Source organism: Somniosus microcephalus, chromosome 10, assembly GCF_052327205.1.
Source record: "Somniosus microcephalus isolate GS21.2 chromosome 10, FLI_Smic_1.0, whole genome shotgun sequence".
Taxonomy (NCBI): Eukaryota; Metazoa; Chordata; class Chondrichthyes; order Squaliformes; family Somniosidae; genus Somniosus; species Somniosus microcephalus.
This window is the reverse complement of record NC_140996.1, coordinates 134,038,043-134,060,225: the sequence shown is the minus strand read 5'-3', so window position 1 is coordinate 134,060,225 and position 22,183 is coordinate 134,038,043. Positions and strand designations below refer to the sequence as shown.

General features: G+C 50.0%; 1 protein-coding gene across 1 annotated transcript in view; it reads left to right on the top strand.

Annotated features, from left to right (window-relative positions):
• The window catches only part of LOC147111703 (coiled-coil domain-containing protein 81-like), a 156,932-nt gene that overhangs the window by 51,166 nt on the left and 83,583 nt on the right, over positions 1–22,183 (top strand). The window contains exon 6 of the mRNA XM_085998814.1: positions 8,217–8,386. Within this exon, the coding sequence (XP_085854940.1) occupies positions 8,217–8,386 (170 nt within the window). The remainder of the gene's footprint in view (positions 1–8,216; positions 8,387–22,183) is intronic.

Here is a 22,183-nt window from a genome sequence, read left to right as displayed (position 1 = left end):
GAGAATTAAATAACAATGTATAACCCATTGCACCATCCTGTCCCCAGTACAGTTGTACTTTCCAAAGTTTTGGAAACTCAAATAAAAACAGAAAATGCGGGAAATACTCAGCAGGTTAGGCAGCATTTGTGGAGAGAGGGACAGATTTAACATTTCAGGTCGATGACTGCCAAAAGGTCATCGAACTGAAATGTTAACTCTGTTTCTCTCTCCACGGATGCTGCCTGACCTGCTGAGTATTTCCTGCATTTTCTGTTTTTATTTCAGATTTTTAGCATCCGCAGTATTTTGCTTTTGTATTGTGGAAACTCCAGTTATCCACCTACTGTGAGTCTGGCCATGAAGGTTGCCACAGTAGAGCCTAGCATCTGTATTGCAGCAGTCTAAGCATTCATGAGAAAACCTAATAGTGGCAACAAGACCTCAGCTGTGAGGGTCTGCTTAGCAAACGGCCCTGCAGCTGCCACTTTCTACAAGGATGTCTGCATGCTTTCAATCCTGTGCATCAGTATTTTATGACTGTGGACTCCTCCACACTTGTCACAATGGTTCAGAAGCTACTAGGCTTGTCAGCCAATTATTACAACAGTTTATCTTGCTCTGCAAACATTCTTCTTTTGAATGTAGGTTCCTGAGTGGATGTAACTGAGCTGTTGACTGCCAAATCTTGGAACTGTGACAGGGTTAGCTGCTTCCCGAAAGTGCTCTGGAAGGTCGGCCCCCGATGGCCGTGCCATTCTTCTGAAGACATAAAGATGGACAAACAGAAAGTCACTTTAATAGTTATGTTCATATGTACTCATGGGCTTCAACATCACTGTCATCTGTGTGGAAAGGTTCTGAAGGTTGACATTTTTAAACATGACCAGGACTGAGAGTGAAGGAAGGAAAAAGAACAAGAAACCCTCGGCAGGGACCTGCCGACATGCTTCACCATCTCCTGCCACCTTTGCAGGTTGCTGGAGCTCTATTGCCCATTCTTCAAACAGGGTCACATTCTGAACTGCAGCAAGTCCTCCTCCAGTAGCTGTGGCTTGCCTTCTGCTGAATGCCTCCTTCTCCTGCAGAGAAATAATATACTTTTAATGAATACATGCATCAGCAGGAGACCTCACTACATTGACACATTCTTTTTATTTTGCAATAAGCATCGGCAGAATTGACTATGAGTGTGATACTAAGTTGCTGCTCTTTCATGAATTAAATCCTTGCATTAACTTGTATGTACTTTCTGTGGCTTGTGACCAGGGAGTATTTCCCAGGAGGGCATATGACCTATACCATACTTACAAAATGTTATATCATTGTCCAAAGAACAGTGAGTGATAGTAAGCACTGGGATGTAGCCACAGGGCTAACTAAGAATTTTATATATCTATGTAAAGGTTCACACTTACTTTCCCCATCCTAGTGTGGCCAATAAACCTTTTGTAACATTGAATCCATGTCATTAGCCACTATTGATGTCCTCAGCCATATTGATATACAATACCTGCCTTCGGGTCCTTCCTTTCATGGCAGGGGAAAAGTGCATCCAACCTTTGCTCCTCTTCCTCCAACAGCTGCTCAATGGCCTCCTCATCAAAGCAGAGTGCTTGTTACAAATTCAGGTTTGACACAGGTATCTACTTGGGTTCAGTGGTGTGAGCCACTCCATTAAGTGGTCAGGTTGGCTGTTTATAGAAGTTGACTCCCACTGTCCTATATCTACTAGCACAATCATAGGACCTGCAATTGTAAGAACAAAGCTCCCTTGTGTTCTGGACCGCATCCCCGTGTCCTATGCACATGCACATGTACTCCTTCGATCTCTCCAAAGGCGGACCGGTGAGATGACATCCGGTTTAATTTGTAAGATGATTATTCCACAGTAGGCCAAGCATACAGAACACTGAGTATGATAAGAGACATTTGGTACAAACTGTATAACTTTAGATTACATACTATTACAAAAATAAAAAAACATGTGCACTGGCCCACTTTGGTGAGCCATTTATTAACATAAAAAGCATGCACTCTCCCTGACCAGGGCAGAGATTCTTGCATTGCAGCCTCTTTCTAGTGCATATATCCTGATTTTTTTTTTAGAAGTCTTTCTTCAAAGACTAGTAGAAATTGAAAGAATGTCTCAAGGCACTTCACAGAATAAGCATATGAAAAACCAGAAAGGGTGATCAAAAGCTTAGCTGAAGAGCTAGGTTTTGAGTGAAGGGCCTAGAAATTCAGTTGCGTTCGCCAGCTGTTAGCGCCATAAGAGGAGTAGACTTCGAGCGCTAGGCACTTTGCGCCCGGGCGCAGAGCGATCTGCGCCTACGCCCAACTTCAGTTGACATTTTGCGCCGGCGCAAAGTGTTTGCGCGCGCACCTTATGACATCATTTCGTCGTGCAACGCCGTTTGTGCGCCCCAAACCTGAACTTCAGTGGCGCCCGCCCAATGTGGGCGTGGCGCTGTTAAGAACTGTGAAGTGCAACGCAGCAGAGGCCCTGCGGGCCTCGGGGAGCGCTAATTAAAGGGCACTTAGACTGAGGTATAAAGGCCAGCCATTTTGCTGCAATGACTTTAGTGCTTTGGATTTCTGGACAGAGACCAAGGAACAGACCTTACTGATTTGGGACAACATAGGAGAGGTATTTTTGGCTTCTGGCCAGAGCTTGGAAATTTGACTCATTGTGATTTGACTGTTTGCAAGTATATTATGGGGGTTGCATGGGGTTCCAACCCTCAGTTCCAGCATTATGTGCGAAGGGCTCGCAGACGCTGTGTGAGAGGGGCAGCCATGCCTAGACGCAGAGGGGGCCATCAGGCGTCGGCAACGTAGGCCTTACCCACTCGGAATACCGGCAGCAGGTGTCCTATCTCACCATGACTGCCACGCATTGTGTGAAGAGGCTGCGCTTCAGAAGGGAGGTGGTTGCAGAGATCTGCCAGCTGCTTCACAGAGATCTGCGTCCACAGCTGATGTGCAGGACGTCTCTGTCGGTGGAAGTGAAGGTCACGGTGGCTCTGAACTTTTATGCAAGCGGCTCCTTCCAAGCCGCTGCTGGGGACATAGCTAACATTTCCCAGTTCGCCGTGCATCGCTGCATCCGGCAGGTCACCGATGCCCTTTTCGCAAGGAGACACCAATTCATCTCCTTCCCCATGACCCTAGAGAGGCAGGAGCAGCGTGCAGTCGGATTTGCCAGGATCGCCGACTTCCCCATGGTGCAGGGCGCCATTGACTGCACGCATGTGGCTATGCGGGCACCTATCGACAATGCCGAGGATTACCGCAACCGGAAGGGCTACCATTCCCTCAATGTACAGCTGGTGTGTGACCACAGGCAGCGCATCCTAGCTGTCAATGCCCGCTTTCCAGGAAGCAGCCACGATGCATTTATCCTGCGCCAGACTACTGTGGCTGACATGTTCCAGGCACAGCCTCCCCCAAGAGGATGGCTTATCGGGGACAAAGGCTATCCTTTGTGTACATGGCTCATGACCCCGCTCCGCGTGCCCAGGACCCCTGCTGAGGAGGCATACAACGAAAGCCATCAAGCCACAAGGAACATCATAGAGCAAACGATTGGCGTCCTCAAGCAACGGTTCCGCTGCCTGGATCGTTCCGGCGGATCTCTACAGTATTCGCCGGATAGAGTCTCCCAGTTCGTCGTCGTTTGCTGCATGCTGCACAACCTGGCTATCCGCAGGACTCAGGCACTGCCACCTCACGTTGGACCACCACCTCAGGAGGAGGAGCAGGAGGACCATGAGGAGGAGGAGGAGGAGTACCAGCCCAGGAGGGAGCCACAAGGTCCAAGGGCCGTCCGCCGGCGGCTTATTGAACGACACTTCTAGGCCCCCTGTCAGGGAATGGCTTGTGGCAATGAACACACCTGAATGCAGCCGCTCCGCAAGCCCTCAGCCGGTTAACGCAACAACCACTTGAAACATGACACATGGACAAGCTGAATAAATAAAAAGCTTTATTTAACAAACTCAGGGCCCTTCCCACATGAAACACAAAAACAGACAAGACCCCCAAAAAACAGTCAAAAACATATCTCACTCCCACAACCTGGGGAGGAATAACAAAACTTGTCCATCCAATTGGCCTTCATCCTCGGCCTTACCAAGACAAACCCCCCATACAGAACACAAACACCCCCATCTAAAAAAACATTTGCCATCATCTTCGGCCTTACCAAAATAAACCCCCCCCATACAGAACACAAACACCCCCATATAAAAAAAACATTTGGCAACACACTCTACTTGGTGTGCCGAGAGGGCGAGTCCTTGTGCAGGCTTCTCCGGCCCCTGCCCGACCTGCTGCTCCGCCTCAACCTGGGCCCTGTGGGTGTTGCAAGGCTAGGGGAAGGCTCCTGAGGGGCACAAAGCGTGACGGCAGATGCCCTTGGGGGTCGGCCTAGACGAGGTCCGGCCCTGGAGGGGCCGGCTGCTGACTGCTGCAGCTGTGGCTGGGCAGCATCAGTCTCTCCAGCAGCTCGTCGCAGCTTTGCTGGGGGAGTGGCAGTGGCGGCTGCAGCAATGGGGGCAAGCTGGCTGATGCCAGGCGCTCGCTGGTCGCCAGAGACACTGGCACTCGGCCGGGCTGGCACTGCAGCAAGCGCAGCAATCTGGTGAAGGCCAGACCGCTGTGCTGCAGCAGCGCGGCGGGTGCCCTGGCGATGCGTCCGTGACACAGCGAGTGTGGCAGAAGTGAGTGCCCGTACTGCCCTGGTCTGTGCCCACACCAGACCAGCCAGTGCCTGCACGGCACCACTCATGAACTCTCGACTCGCGTCCTGTGCTGCCGCGAGTTGTTCGACACCCCTGGCCTGTGAGTCCCCGAAATCGGCCACACTATGAGCCAGGGACTCAATGGCCTGAGGCAACTGTCCCACAACCCCCATGAACTCGGTGTGGCGCCGCTCCGAATCCGCGGACATTTGATCAAGGAGGCGCACCTCCTGGGCGAGGACCGTCTCCGGACTGGAGGCCGGACTCTCCCTCTGGGGAGAAGGCCGCCGAGCTGCCCGACCCTTCCCGCGTGGCTGGACGCCACTGGGCCCAGCAACTGCCCTCCCCTGCAACACTTCCCCCCTCTGGGGAGAAGGCAGCCGTGCTGCCCGACCCTTCCCGCGTGGCTGGACGCCACTGGGCCCAGCAACTGCCCTCCCCTGCAACACTTCCCCCCCTCTGGGGAGAAGGCAGCCGTGCTGCCCGACCCTTCCCGCGTGGCTGGACGCCACTGGGCACAGGAGCTACACCCCCCTGCAACACTTCCCCCTGGCTCTCCTCCAGGCAAGACGTGTCCCCTCCATTGCCATCCCCTGGCGCGGATGAGGGTTCCCCCGATGTGCCGCCTTCCTCTTGGTCCTCGTCGTCCTCCTCTTCCGAGGGACTGACACTCGCAGCTTCAGGGACCTCCTCCTCACCAGCTGAAAGCAGGAAGGCGCAAGAGTAGCTTTAGAGTGAGGACAGGGCGTCAGCGAGGGAGGCATGAGTGGTGGCATTATGCGCATTGGTGGGACAGTGGCAAAGGATGTAGATCTGAAGCGCAAGGGGAACGAGAGAGGTCCAAACGGTCATGTCCTTACCATTGGGGCCCAGCACAGGGTCGGCATCTCCAATAGCAATGGGGCCAATCACCCGGGCACGCATGAGTCGAGCCACGCGCTCCTCCAGGTCACTGAGCTCCTGGAACTGGACACGGCCTCCCCCGGTGACAGTCCGGCTCTTCAGATTCTGCGCCAGCTTGGCCTGCAAGAGAAAGGACGGCCTCTAAGTACAGTGTGGTGCCCTGTTGTTGTGTGCACTGCCTCCCATGGTCGAATAGCTTGGCCAGTGTGGTGCCCTGTTGCTGTGTGCACTGCCTCCCATGGTCGAATAGCTTGGCCAGTGTGTCACGTGCAGAAAGTGCTACTGATGATCATGCCAGTGCCATAGCTGCTGGAGGAGGGCTGGCCATTAGGCCTTTGAGGTCCCTTTGCCCATAATGTGAGGTGCACATGCAAGGATGAGGAGGACACTGGAAAGGGTACTCACCCTGACCAACCGAGTGAGGTCGTTGAACTTCTTGCGGCATTGGTCACCAGTCCTGGGGACATCGCTGTTGGCTGTGACCCTCTGGGCGATTTCCCTCCAGGCTCTCCTGTACAGCCTCTTGGGAGCCTTCTTGCCACTGTCCGGGCACAAGATATCTCTATTCTTCTCCAAACCCCTAAGCAGCACCCTCAAAGCATGCTCTGAGAAGCGCTGCGCTCGTTCACGGGCCTTCTGCATGGCTTCAGGCGCTATTTGGGTCCAGCAGCAGTGTTCAGGCCTAGCTGGAGGGCTCCACTATCCAGGGCGTGGCAGCAGACCAAGTCGACCCTTCCCCCTTTAAGAGCTGGCCGGCGTCAGGGTGTCTGCTGTCAATCAAAACATGACCGCACCTGCGCTGCGCCCGGCCTCGGCGTTATCACTCTGCACCGCCGGCTTAGCACCTAAAGATAGGGGTGCAACGCCAGTTTCAGCGCTCGCCCAAACTCCTTGGCCAAAGCTACTGAATATCGGCGAAGTGGCCTCCACTTTCTGGCGGGCGCTAACTTTAGCGCCCGCCCGACTTTACCGCCCCAAAAGTGGCTATACTGAATTTCTAGGCCAAGGTTTTTAAAAGGAGGACAGAGAGATAGGGAGGCAGAGAAGTTTAGGCAGAGAATTCCAGAATGTAGGACCTCGGCAGTTAAAGGCTTTGCCACTGATGGTGAGGTGAAGGGACCGGGTTGCACAAGAAGTCAAGAGTCAGGGGAACGGACTGTGTGGGATGCACCTAGGGCTGAAGGAGGTTGAAGAAATAGGGAGGGGTGAGACCACAAAGCGGATTTAAAGATGAGGATGAATATTTTGAATTGGAGGACAGGGAGCCAGTGTAGGTCAGCCAGGATAGTGGTGACAAGTGAACAGGTCTAGTTCAGGATAGAATGGGGGTATAAATTCATTGGCGCCTGGTTTCAGGCATGAAAGCAGTGCTGTGATCCAATATTGGGCCCGGGCCTCATTAATGTTAATTAGGCAAGCTGCCGGAGCCTGTCGCACCTCCACGGGAAGCTCGCTCATTTGAAGAAATGGCATATATGAAGGTTTCCGTGGCAAAGGGGCTGAAATGGGATGCAGCAGAGCAATGTTCCAGAGATGGAAGGAAGCCGATTATGTGATTGAGTGAATATTGGTCCGAAGCACAGATCAGGGTTGAACAGGACACTGCGTTTGTGATCAGTCTAACACAGGGATCAGGATGAGGATAGAACCTGTGACAAGGGAATGGATGTTTGTGGTGGGAGCAGAATATGATGGCTTCAATATTCCCAATATTAAGCTGGAGGAAGTTAAGATTGTCAGTGATGTCATGGATGTTAGTGAAGCAATCTGACAGCACAGAGGTAATTGAGGGGTCAAAGGAGGTGGTGGATACTGGATGTACTCGATGCCATCAATGCACCTGTGGAAACTGACCCTAGGTCTGCGGATGATATCACCAAGGCAGCAATATATATGAGAATAGATAGTTGGGGGCTCTGGAGGTGATGATGCATTGATGGACAGAGAATTCATTGTTAGTGACGCTTTGGCTGTGTTCAGAAAGGTAGGCATGGAACCAAGCAAGGGCAGTCCCCTCATTTCAGAATATTGGTCTCCACTCCAACACTGGGTCCCAACTGAGCTGTTAAAATGGGAACTGACAATCTAGGGAGTCTCTGCCCTTGGTGCTGTATCCAAAGTCTTGTGCCTTGTGAGGGGCAGGCGGAGGTTCCACCCTTCACAAGGCTGACCAGAAAATCTCGAAAATGGTAGGGACCCAACCAATGTTTCCCCTAAAGTGCGCGGCTGCGCACCAATCTGGAGGACCCACCCAAGCTGCTCACGAGCTGCCACCGCTGGAAATGATACCACGCATACGCAGTCATGCAGCAAATTTAAAGGCACCGCGCACCAAAAAAAATTAGAGGGAACATTATACCCAACACAACTGGGCTCCTTCTGTTTTCTGGTAAGATCTCCATCAGAGTTGCAGCAGGATCTGATGGAACCACTGAAGAAATTCAAAATCAATATATTCATTTTGTTAAACTGAAATATTAACAATAAAATATAATTGGTCAGGCTTAGCTATTAGCACATGTGGATTTTGTGTTGTCCTTAGACATGTATATATATCTATCTCTGGTCATAGCTTTTACCTTACTATAGGATTCAGTCAGTTGATCTCAATGAACGAAAATCAGTGATGCAGACAATCGAAGAAGAAAATAACAGAGAAAATGATGAGAATCCCTGTAAACCTCAACAAAGTGAGATAAGTAGAGAAAATGAACAAACTGAGAAAATGAAGGAAAGAGAGAAAGGCAGCGAAACAACAGGTATGTTGAATGAAATTGCCCTTGACAAATTTAGTTATTTGAATAGTAGGAAAATATAAGGCAGTGTGATTCACCTTAATTTTCTGTTATGTTTGCTTTATTGCTGGATGTTAGATGGTGTGTCTGTCTGTATGTGGTGAGAGGAGAAGTTCAAAGACCAGTGCCCCCCAAACAGCTTTTATTTGTTCTGTTGGAAATTATCTTGTATAAAATTGTTAAAAATACTTTTATTCACTTATCTCATCCATAGACAATTTGTGTATAGCTGATGTCTCATGTTATTGCTCAATTTTATAAGGGTATTAAGCCAAGTAGCAATATCAGAGACTGTGATATTCAGCATTAGTGTGGCCCTGGGATCTGGAAGCATTGGGAAGGCTCCACAAATTCTCATAGTACTGGGATGGGATCTCGGGTTGTGGGTGGGAGAGTGTATGCGAAGGGTGAGATTGAGTAAGGATAGGAGTGCAGAGAGGTTGGAGTAGGTGCAGGGGTGGGCACACTTACTTTGATTGGAGCAAAATCTTAAAAGCTCTGGCAACACATTGATTTTATTTTCATGTTTTATAAGCATGTCCCCATAGGCAGCTCCACAACCTCATTTGAAATAACTGAAACCAATCCCTGTGCTTGTGTGTGGCTGTGATTTTCTCTCTTTCTCTCTCTCTCTCTCTCTCTATACATATATATTCTCGTGTTTTTGTGGTTCTCTTCTCTGTAACCCGACATGTGCTTTTTTTTTCTATATATCTCTGATTGTGTTGTTCTCTACCTCTGTGTGTATTCGTGGTTCTGCGTCTATCAATGTGGCTGAAAGTCCTTCTTTCCCTCTGCCACTTTCTCTCCCTCTACCTGTGTGCCTCAAATTCTCCCTTCCCCATTTCCTTATGTGCCTGAAGTTTTCTCTGTCTTCATGTCTGATTTTCTCTCCACCGGGGTGAATTTCCGCAGGAGTGTTCCTGCTCGCCTGGGTAACTTCATTAGTAGAGCCACAGAAACCCTGGAAAACAGTGTTATCTCCATGGAGATAAAAATGTTTCGACAAAGGAGAGAGACATTGAGAGAAAGAAGGGAAAACCATAAAAGATACAAATGGAACCAAAACTGAGGAGGAGTAGGCCATTTGGCCCCTCAAGCCTTTAATGAGATCATGGCTGATCATCCAAATTCAGTACCCTGTCCCTGCTTTCTCCCCATATCCATTGATCCCTTTAGCCTTAAGAAATATATCCAACTCCTTCGTGAATATATTTAATGAATTGGCCTCCACTGCCTTCTGTGGTAGAGAATTCCACAGGTTCACCACTCTCTGGGTGAAGAAATTCCTCCTCATCTCTGTCCTAAATGGCTTACCCTTTATCCTTAGACTGTGACCCCTGGTTCTGGACTCCCCGGCCATCGGGAACATCCTTCCTGCATCTAGTCTGTCCAGTCCTGTTAGAATTTTATAAGTTTCAATGAGATCCCCTCTCATTCTTCTATATAGCCAGAAGGGCTCAAAACAAACAAATCACAGGGGATATTTATTCCAAATTGCTGAAAGAAACTAGCAAGGAGATTTTTGAGGCACTAAACATCATTATGAGGTAGTCACTGGTCACTGGGGAGATACTAGTAGATTAGAAGTAGGCCACTGCAGTGATCATTTTCAAAAAGGGGAAAAAACAGACACAGGCAACAACAGACCCATCAATACAAAAGCAAAATACTGCAGATGCTGGAAATCTGAAATAAAAACAGAAAATGCTGGAAATACTCAGCAGGTCAGGCAGCATTTGTGGAGAGAGAAACAGAGTTAACGTTTCAGGTCAATGACCCTTCGTCAGAACTGGAAAAAGCTGGAGATGGAACAGGTTTTCAAGCAACTGCAAGGGCAGGGAAAGGGGGGAGGGGAGGAAAGAACAAAAGGGAAGGTCTGTGATAGGATGGAAGGCAGGAGAGATTAAGAGACATTAAGGACATTAAGAGATGGTTCAAGGCAAAAGGAGATGGTAATGGAACAAGTTAAGAAACAAAAGATGGCTCTAGATGAAGTGTAAATGGCACTGGCAGAATGAAAGGCAGCTGCCATGTGGGAGAGAGAAACAAAATAAAATAAATGGGGAAAAAAAGGATAGGGACAGAAGTTATGGTCTGAAATTGTTGAACTCTATGTTGAGTCCAGAAGGCTGTAAAGCACAGTAATGCTATAAACAGACCCATCAGTCTAGCCTACATTCCATGTTAAATAATTGAATTGACTATCCAAAGTAAACAAGGAGTATCTATATCGTAACAACCTAGGAAATAATAGCCAACATGGAGTCAGGATGGGAATATCATGCCTGACCAACCTCCTCGACTTCTTTGAGGAAATAACATACCAAGTGTGGAAAGCCCTATGACATAGTGTACCTAGATTTCCAAAAGGCATTTGACCAAGTCATAGACTTATAGAAGCTTACAGCACAGAAAGAAGCAATTAAGCCCAGCGTGCCTGTGCTGGCTCTTTGAAAGAGCTATACAATTACTCCCACTCCCCTGCTCTTTTCCCAGCCCTGTGAATTTTTCCTCCAAAGCCTCCAATATGGTGGGCAGGAAACGTGCGCTCATTACAAGATAGAAGTGCACCACCCACCATATTTGTATAGGCAAAAATTGGTATTGGTCCAGGGCCCAAGCCTGAAGCAAGCATTAGACCCTTTGCATATAAGGAGCCTAATGCCTATTTGAGGTCCCCTGTGCAAAACTGGGTTGCCCTGAATGCACCCAACGTTCTTAGAGGAACTGCTGCAAGCCACCACCAAAAAGGTAAGTGTGTAAAACATAGTTACCTGATTTTGGATCCAGGAGTTGCAGGAGTGCTTTTCCTGACTCAACATTAAAACCACAGCCGCTGTTGGCCACTGCTTGCCTCCCCCTCCCAATCACTGCCTCAACCCCCTCCTCCTGATTGCCGCCTTAACCACATCCCGATGACCCAATTGATCCCTCGCGATTGTATTCCCTTCCCCTTTAACGACCTACTGGAGGGTGGCCCAAAATTCAAAGCCTCTTTGCCAGCGAGCTGCCTGGTGTCCGCAGCTCGCTGGTCTCCTTTAAATGAAGCCTGAGGCCCAACATTGGGTGTGCCTTGGGTCTACCTGTTCAGCCACAGGGATTGTGTCCCGTGCCCAGTTCGTGCCGGCACGCCGGAGTGAACGAAGTTTAGAGCCAGAAACTCAATGCAAATTGATCAAATTTGCTGATTATACCAAACTGTAAGAATCAGATGAAGCAGCTCAAAAGTTAAGTGAGTTGGATAAAATAAGCATGTGAGCAGATAAATGGTAGCTGAAATTTAATGAGGACAAATGCAAAGTATTGCAGATAGGGTGGGATCAAGAGGGAAACTCCTCCAGTGGCTGGAGTCATTCTTGGTTGTGGTTGTTGGAGGCCAATTGTTAAGTCTGTGTGTTCCAGTTGTATTAAGATTAATTACTGACACAGACTACAAGAATAAAGTTTCAACAGGTCTTTACTAGTTGGAGGTCAGGACTATACTAAATACAATATCACTACACAGTACTTATATACCGGTGGTCACCACCGGTATTACGTATACAGCAGCCAGAGAAAGTAGTACATCTCTTAAGGTGGAACAGGCTTAAGTTCTCTTAAGGTGGAACAGGTTACATACGCCACAATCCTCCCTTTTTAGCTTAACAGTCATATCCCCATTTAACATAACATAATAACATATATACATATATAACTTCAGGTATAAACAGTTCAAAGGTTCAGTCTCTCAGGAGGCCTTCTGATTCGGTTTGGATAACGCCTTTCAGTGGTCTCTGATTCTTGTTGCTGAGGTGACTCTTCTTGTTGGTTTCCTATGTATTGGACGTCATCATCAGGTACAGTCCCTGCCGAGGTAGATGCTTCAGGTTCATTAACGTCTTCCACAGTTGTCTCTGTCGCAACCATGGGTTCGACCCTTGCTCTTGATTCTACCAGTTGATCCGCATGACGCCTTATCACATTGTTACCAATATCTACTGTGTACATCAGAGGTCCTTGTCTGACCCGAATTGTTCCGGACTGCCATTTTTCGTTTCCATAGCCCCTTGCCAACACTGGTTGTCCTACGTCGAAACTTCGAGTGGACTTGTTATTAATATGCCGGAACTGTTTGTTTTCCACTTCCCTCCGCACATTTGGTTTTAACAAGTCCAACCTGGACCGCAACCTCCTGTTATAAAACATCATGGCAGGACTTTGGTTAGTCACTGCATGAGCGGCGTTTCGATATGCCATTAGGAAATTGTCCACCTTGTGTTGTAACGGAATCTGATCATCGTTCATGGCCTTTATTGCCTTTTTGAATGTTTGGACAAATCTCTCGGCCAACCCGTTTGTCGCCGGATGATATGGGGCAGAGGTATAATGTTTCACCCCATTCTTCTTTAAGAATTTTTGGAATTCTTCCGACACGAACTGTGGTCCGTTGTCCGAACATATCTGTTCTGGCAATCCGTTCCTTGCGAATATTGTTCTTAACACCGCAATTGTCTTTTCTGAAGTAGTGGTATTCATCTTGATCACTTCTGGCCATTTGGAATGTGCATCCACCGCAATTAGGAACATGGAGTCCATGAATGGACCAGCAAAGTCAATATGTACGCGTTGCCATGGGGCTGAAGGCCATTCCCATGGGTGTAGCGGTGCGATCGGAGGTGCATTTTGCACTTTTTGGCACCCAGCGCAGCTTTTTGTCAACTCCTCTATCTGTTGGTCAATGCCCGGCCACCATACATAAGCCCTAGCAAGACTTTTCATCTTAACTCCCCCCAGATGACCTTCATGCAGTTCCTTTAGAACTCTTTCCCGTAACTTGGGAGGAATAATCACTCTTGTCCCGTACATCAAAGTACCATGGCAGACGGACAGCTGGTCTCGCCTTGCCGAGAATGCCGGTAACAGAGGATCACCATGTGTTGGCCATCCCTTCACTGTCACCTCGTAAACTCGGGACAGTGCCGGGTCGTTCCTGGTTTCTCTTTCAATACTTGCATTGGTGACTGGTAAACACTCGATGATGGTCGAATGAAATAACTCAACAGGGTCAACTTTCATCGTCTCTTCCGCTTCAGGTAGTGGCAGGCGCGACAGCCCATCAGCATTTCCATGCTGCTTTGTACCTTTTAATTCTATTTGATATTGATGTGCCCCTAGGAAAAGGGACCATCTCTGGAGTCGCTGTGCTGTCATCACCGAAACACCCTTCTTAGGGTTAAAAATGGATACCAACGGCTGATGGTCTGTCAGAAGTGTGAATTTTTGGCCCTGCAGGTAATGATTAAACTCCTTCACTCCCCATACAAGGCTGAGAGCCTCCTTATCGATCTGCGCATAGTTGCGCTCAGCGGAGGTCAATGATCTGGATGCAAACGCGACTGGCCTTTCCGTGCCATTTGGCAACTTGTGTGAGAGTACTGCCCAATACCATATGGAGAAGCATCACAAGCCAACCGAATAGGCAGTGTCGGGTTGAAGTGAGCCAACACTTCCTCTGAGGTGATCAATTCTTTGCTTTTGCGAAATGCCTTCTTACAGTTTTCGCTCCATTCCCATGGTACCCCCTTCTGTAAAAGAGCGTTCAGCGGGTGCAGTACCGTGGATAGATTCGGTAGAAACTTATGGTAATAGTTAATCAATCCCAGAAACGACCTCAACTGAGAGACATTATCCGGAGCGGGAGCCTTTACAACTGCCTCTATCTTGTCAGGAGACTTATGAAGCCCCTCCCGGTCAATGACATGACCACAGTACGAGATCCGCTTCTGAAAGAACTCACATTTCTGCCGATTAACTCTAAGTCCATACTCTTTCAGTCTGTTGAGCACCAGTTCCAAGTTTGCGAGGTGTTCTTCATCACTATCACCTGTAATCAGAATATCGTCCAGGTAACATTGTGTGCCTGGAATTCCCTGTAATACCTACTCCATGGCCCTCTGCCAAATTGCCGGAGCCGATGCCGCTCCAAAAACCAGCCTATTATACCGGTACAAACCTCTATGCGTGTTGATCGTGAGGTACTGGCGTGACTCTTCTTCAACCTCCATCTGCAAGTACGCCTGCGCCAGGTCTATCTTGGTGAAGTGTTTCCCGCCAGACAACGAAGCAAAAATATCCTCAATCCGCGGAAGCGGATACTGCACCGTGTGAAGCACCGGATTAACGGTGATCTTGAAATCTCCACAGATGCGAACCTTCCCTGGTTCTCCTGGCTTGTTGCTCGAAGGACGTTTCATAACGGGAACAATGGGCGTAGCCCACTCACTCCAATCTACCTTAGACAGTACACCTGAACGTTCTAGCGCTTCCAGTTGCGCTTCTACAGTAGGTCGTAATGCATAGGGTACCGGTCTGGCTTTGAAAAATTTTGGTTGTGCATGTTCATTAATCTTGATGTTTGCCGTAATTCCTTTCAGTGTTCCCAGTCCTTGCTGGAACACCTCTTTAGCATCATCCAATATTTTGGACAATCGTTTAGGTTTGACATCTGTTTCCCCGGAATCTACCGTTAGTGCTTTTAAGGAGTGCCAGTCCATATTCATTTTCCTAATCCACTCCCGTCCCAGTAGTGGTGGACCTCCTTCAGGTAGCACATATAAGTCCATTACTTGGCTTTCTTCGCCCTTGTGGACCACTTTTACCTCTATCTTTCCGATGGGGTACACTCTTTGCCCCGTGTATGTTTTCAATATAATCTCCGTATCCCGTAGGGGAATATGTTGGAATAACCTTTTGTAATCTTTCTTATTCATGACCGTCAATGCCGATCCAGTGTCCAATTCCATCTTTACTTGGACTCCTGCTATCTGAAGAGTAACCCAAATTGTCTGGAGATCTGCATCCTTACCAACGTTGTGTACTCTTAAGCTACCCAGTTCATTACTGCTAGCGTCTGAATCTGACTTCTGTTCGTTCGAACTGGTCTTTGTCACCTTGTGCACATTTATGTATTTTCCTTGCGGTGACTTTTTGTTGCTGGTCTTCTTTCCTGACCGGCATACTTTAGCTATGTGGCCAAGCCTGCCACACGTTCTGCATTCTTGGTTTTTAAACCAACACTGGTTCTGATCGTGTGTTGTCTTTCCACAACGATAACATTTTACAGTACTCAAACCCAATTTATTTGTACTGAGTTCCGGTGACCGTAGCTGCATTACTGCCGTGCCTCTCGCTGCGGCTTCGTGTGCTGCTGCCATAGTGACCGCTTTCTCAAGCGTCAGCTCATTCTCCTTGAGCAGTCGCTTTTGTGTATCTTCTTTTAATAATCCACACACAAATCTATCTCTTAGCGTGTCTGTCAGTCCCGCTCCAAACTGACAGTACCTTGCCAGCCTACGCAATTCCATTAAATATTCAGCATTGCTTTCATCCTTCAGCTGCCTTCTGCTGTAAAATTTAAATCGTTCCGCTAGCATCAGCAGCGTGGGGTTTAGATGATTTTTCAGGACAGTAACAATATCCTCGAACGTCTTATCCGCCGGTTCATCTGGTGATAAAAGGTGTTTCAATTGCCCGTATGTCTTCGCACCCATTAAGTTCAATAAAGTTAGTGCTTTCTCTGCATCTGGGATTTTATTTGCTTTACAATAATTTTGTATGCGTTCTACATACATGGCCCAATCTTCGATGTCGCTATCAAAGGTATTAATGTTCCCATGTTTAGGCATCATTGCAATTTATTTAATTTTTAAAAAAAAATTTAAAATTTTATCCCAAGGTGGTGGCTTCCCGCTCTTCACAGAAATCACAGAAATCACAGAATCTGCAGTGCAGATAGAGGCCATTTCGGCCCATCGAGCCTGCACCGACACATATCCCACCCTATCCCCGTAACCCCACGTATTTAATCCCCTAACACTAAGGGTCAATTTATCATAGCCAAATCAACCTAACCTGCACATCTTTGGACTGTGGGCGGAAACCGGAGCACCCGGAGGAAACCCATGCAGACACAGGGAGAATGTGCAAACTCCACACAGACAGTCGCCCGAGGCCAGATTTGAACCCGGGTCCCTGGCGCTGTGAGGCAACAGTGCTAACCACTATGCCACCATGCCCCCCCTCTTGTCTTCGTCCTCCGCCTACAAAATGGCGGTTTTCCCGCGCTTGGCGGTCTTCACCCACTGGCTGCAATGGCGTTTGGCATGCCGCTGCTGCTCCCCTTTCCCAGCGGTTAGTAACTCCCCCGACGCTGTCTCCGCTTCACCGCGGCTCCCTTGGGCATTCGCGCTTCCCCGATGTCACGCCTCGCAGCCCTTCTTGCAGCCCGGTTATTAGCACCGGCTGCGTTCGCCTTCACCGCGGCTCTCGCGCCTTCAGTCGCCCCAGACGCTGCGCCTTTTTGGCCCGAAAGCGGCCCGGCCCATATCACCAGCCGCGATCGATGTCCCCGCGCTGCGCCTTTCGGCCCGAATGCGGCCCAGGCCTTATCTCCGGTCGCGATCGATCTCACCGCCCTTATTCCTCCGTCTTCCTCCCCCCGTCTGTACAGCCAACGCCGCCGACTTTCTGCTCGCGTCGCTGACCGGCTTACCCACCACCGAGGTAGAAAGAAGATAGCTGACTGCCGCTGATGGAGGCTTCGAGTTCAGGATGTCTTCTGCACTCCGGGTTCTCGATGCCTGCCGCGCGACGTGTCTTCCAGCAGGGTGATGAGGGTGGATGCCTCTCTTCGACGCCCGTTCTGTGGACGAAGCCGCCGTGGATATAAACTGCCGCAGGGTAAGAATCGGACTCGTCGCCACTGTTAAGTCTGTGTGTTCCAGTTGTATTAAGATTAATTACTGACACAGACTACAAGAATAAAGTTTCAACAGGTCTTTACTAGTTGGAGGTCAGGACTATACTAAATACAATATCACTACACAGTACTTATATACCGGTGGTCACCACCGGTATTACGTATACAGCAGCCAGAGAAAGTAGTACATCTCTTAAGGTGGAACAGGCTTAAGTTCTCTTAAGGTGGAACAGGTTACATACACCACACCAATCACCTCAGCCCCAGGACGCCACTGTAGAAGTTCCTCAGGTCAGCATCCTAGGCCAAATTATTTTCAGCGGCTTCATCAATAACCTTCCCTCCATCATAAGGTCAGAGGTGGGGTTGTTCGCTGATGATTGCACAATGTTTAGCTGCATTCACAATTCCTGAGATAATGAAGCAGTCTATGGTCGCACGCAGCAAGACCTAGACAGCATCCAGGCTGGGACGGATAAGTGGCGAGCAACATTCACACAGCACAAATGCTAGGAAATGACCATCTCCACCAAGAGAGAGCTTATCCACCTCCCATTGGCATTCAATGGCATTACCATTACCGGGTCCCCCACCATCAACATCCTGGAGGGGAGGGGAGAGGTGGGTGTCACCATTGACCAGAAACTCAGTTGGAACAGCCGCATAAACGCCCTGGCTACTAGAGCAGGTCAGAGGCTGGGTATTTTGCGGCGAGTAGCTCACCTCCTAACTCCCCAAAATCTCTGGAACAGTTCCCATGGATTGGAGGGTAGCTAATGTTACCCCACTATTCAAAAAAGGTCATGATGTGGAGATGCCGGTGTTGGACTGGGGTGGACAAATGTGAGAAGTCACACAACACCAGGTTATAGTCCAACAGCTTTATTTCAAATCACAAGCTTTCGGAGCGCTGCTCCTTCGTCAGGTGAAGTGTCACTTCAGCTGACGAAGGAGCAGCGCTCCGAAAGCTTGTGATTTGAAATAAAGCTGTTGGACTATAACCTGGTGTTGTGTGACTTCTCACATTCAAAAAAGGTGGTAGAGAGAAAATGGGGAATTATAGACCGGTAAGCCTGACATCGGTAATGGGGAAAATGCTAGAGTCCATTATAAAAGATGTAATAGCAGAGCACTTGAAAATCAGTGACAGGATCGGACAAAGTCAACATGTGTAAGATATCACACAACACCAGGTTATAGTCCAACAGCTTTATTTGAAATCACAAGCTTTCGGAGCGCTGCTCCTTCGTCAGGTGAAGTGGAGAAATGCATAAAGACACAGCTTATATAGTCAGAGAATAATGTCAGATGTTTACAGGTAATCTTTCCAACTGCCATTTATCGCACCTCAGCAGAGAGATAATCACAGCAGTCAAAGGTGTCAAAGGTGTGTTTGGACACCATTCACACCTTTGCTGTGTGTGGTAAACCACTTTTATCGTTACACTATAGTTATCACTGTTGTATTGTTATCACCGTTATCACTGTTGTATCACGATACGAGGTCGCCTCTTGTCGCGCTGTTATACCTGGGCTGACCACCTCCGACTCCGCCCATGGCTCCACCTACCTGCCCAGGTATAAAGGTAGTCGACTGGCTGGTATTCCTCCTTGTTGGACTCGATCACCCACGAGGGTGGGCTCTGTTATTTAGTCAATAAAAACCTTTAGTTACGTTCCTAACTCGTCGCTTTTTATTGGACGAATTGATAGGTATATCAATTTTATTGACTAAATTTTAAAGATGTCTACTACTGGCCAGCCAGAAGCCCTCCCAGAAGCACAGCCACACCAGCCGGCTTGGCTGCAAGCCCTCAAACCACCGTACCTGGATCTAAACCCACAGGCAGCAAACGCAGCCCTCAACTTCAAACACTGGCTGGACTGCTTCGAATCCTACCTGGAAGAATCCGGCGCCCCGCAGAGATCCAAACTAAGACTTCTGAACGCCCAAGCGAGCCCGAGAGTATACGCACTCATACAGGACACGACTACGTACGAGGCCGCTATCAACCTACTGAAACAGCAGTACCGCAGCCCGGTAAATTACATGTACACCAGGCACCTCCTAAGATCCCGCCCGCAACAGCCAGGAGAGTCTGTAGCTGAATTTTTACGGGCGCTAAGAGCACTCGGCAGGAACTGTGACTTTAAAGCGGTGACGGCTGTTGAAAATACGGAAGATAATATCCGCGATGCCTTTGTGAAAGGCCTACGGTCCGACTACTCACGGCAAAGACTGCTTGAAGCTAAAGACCTCGACCTGGACAAAGCTGAAGCCCTCGCTCTCTCCCTGGAGGTGGCCCATCAGGACCAGGAGGCGTTTTCCAGGTACTGCTCGCGACCCTGGGACTCGGGCCCGACCCCTACCGCAATACCCTTCGCAGCGCCGCCCCCGGGACCTACCTCAGCGTCGGCGTCCCGGACCCGACCGGGCCCGCCACCCCCGGTACCGGCTCCGACATCGGGCACCCGCGATCGGGCTGCCGGCTGCTTCTTTTGCGGCCAGGAGAAGCACCCGAGGTCGCGCTGCCCAGCCAGGAACTCTACCTGCACAACCTGCAGGAAGAAAGGCCATTTCTCTAAGGCCTGCAGGAGCGGATCTTCAGAGGCCAGCAGTGCCTCATGCGAACTGTGGGGGCGGCCATCTTCTTTCACGGCAACTGAGGCCAGTATCCCCACACGTGAGTCATGGGGGCGGCCATCTTTGATCAAGGCAACCGACCCCAATAGTGCCTCATGTGAGTTATGGGGGCAGCCATCTTCTCCGCCATTTTGTCCTACCTCGTGGGAGACGCCATTTTACCCACCACGCCCGACTGCCACCGGGCCCCCGGACCCGCCGACCGCCTCGCCCGCAGACGACAACGACTCGCTTACCTACACGCTAGCCTCCGTCACTCTGGATCAAGCCCGCCCACACCACCTGTCCAAGTCGATGATGGACATCAAAGTAAACGGCCACGCCACGACCTGCCTGTTCGACAGCGGAAGCACGGAGAGCTTCATCCACCCAGACACGGTGAGCCACTACTCCCTCCCTGTCCTGCCAACGCGCAACCGAATCTCGATGGCATCGAGGTCCCACGCCACGGACATTAGCGGCTACTGTGCTGTGACCTTGTCGGTTAAGGGTACAGAGTATAAAAACTTTAAACTCCTCGTCCTCCCCCAGCTCTGCGCTGCCGTCCTACTAGGGCTGGACTTCCAATCCCACCTCCAAAGTGTAACCCTAGCATACGGTGGACCCCTCCCCCCACTCACAGTCGACAACCAGCGAAGGTTAAACCGCCCACCGCGTAACACCTGCAGCCTATCCACCCTCAAGGTGCCGCCACCTTCCCTGTTCGCTAACCTCACCCCCGACTGCAAACCCGTCGCTACCAAGAGCAGGCGGTACAGCGCTGGGGACAGAGCTTTCATTAGCTCTGAGGTGCAGCGTCTCCTGAAGGAGGGCATCATCGAGGGGAGCAACAGCCCCTGGCGTGCCCAGGTCGTGGTCGTTAAGACCGGCGATAAAAATCGCCTGGTCATCGACTACAGCCAGACCATAAACAGATACACCCAGCTGGACGCATACCCCCTTCCCCGCATATCTGACATGGTCAATCAGATTGCACAATACCGCGTATTCTCGACCATCGACCTTAAGTCGGCCTACCACCAACTCCCTATCCACCCCGAGGACCGCCAGTACACTGCCTTCGAGGCGAATGGGCGCCTATACCACTTCCTTAGGGTCCCCTTCGGTGTCACCAACGGGGTCTCGGTCTTCCAAAGGGAGATGGACCGGATGGTTGACCAGAACGGACTGCAGGCCACATTCCCCTACCTAGATAACGTCACCATCTGCGGCCGCGACCGGCAGGACCACGACGTGAATCTGGAGAAATTCCTCCGTACAGCCCAACGGCTGAACCTCACCTACAATAAGGAGAAATGTGTGTTTAACACCTCGCGTCTTGCCATCCTTGGCTGTGTAGTAGAGAACGGACTCATCGGCCCCGACCCCGAAAGAATGCGCCCCCTCATGGAGCTACCCCTCCCCCACTGCCCTAAGGCACTTAAGAGAACCCTGGGGCTCTTCGCCTACTATGCCCAATGGGTGCCCAATTATGCGGACAAAGCCAGACCCCTCATGAAGTCCACATCCTTCCCCCTTACGGAGGAAGCGTGCGCAGCCTTCTCCCTCATTAAGGGAGACATTGCCAAGGCCACTATGCACGCAGTGGATGAGTCCATCCCCTTCCAAGTCGAGAGCGATGCATCCGACTTCGCCCTAGCCGCCACCCTTAACCAGGAGGGGAGACCGGTGGCCTTCTTCTCAAGGACCCTACAGGGCCCTGAGATCCGACACTCGTCGGTCGAGAAGGAGGCCCAGGCGATTGTGGAGGCGGTACGACGCTGGAGGCACTACCTGGCAGGTAAACGATTTACCCTCCTTACCGACCAACGTTCGGTCGCTTTTATGTTTAATAACAAGCTGAGGGGCAAAATCAAGAATGACAAGATCTTGAGGTGGAGAATCGAGCTCTCCACCTACGATTATGATATCTTGTACCGGCCAGGTAAGCTGAACGAACCCCCCGATGCTCTGTCACGAATTACATGCGCCAGCGCGCAAAGTGATAGACTTCAGACCCTCCACAACGACCTCTGCCACCCCGGGGTCACCAGACTTTACCACTTCATTAAGGCCCGCAACCTGCCCTACTCCATCGAGGAGGTCAGGACCATAACCAGGAACTGCCAGACCTGCGCCGAGTGCAAACCGCACTTCTTTAGGCCGGACAGAGCAAGCCTGATCAAGGCCACCCGCCCCTTCGAGCGCCTGAGCATCGACTTTAAGGGGCCCCTCCCGTCCTCTGACCGTAATGTGTACTTCCTCAACATTGTTGATGAGTACTCCCGTTTCCCCTTTGCCTTCCCCTGCCCAGACATGACCAGTACCACGATCATTAAATGCCTGAACGACCTCTTCGCCTTGTTCGGGTTCCCAAACTATATACATAGTGACCGGG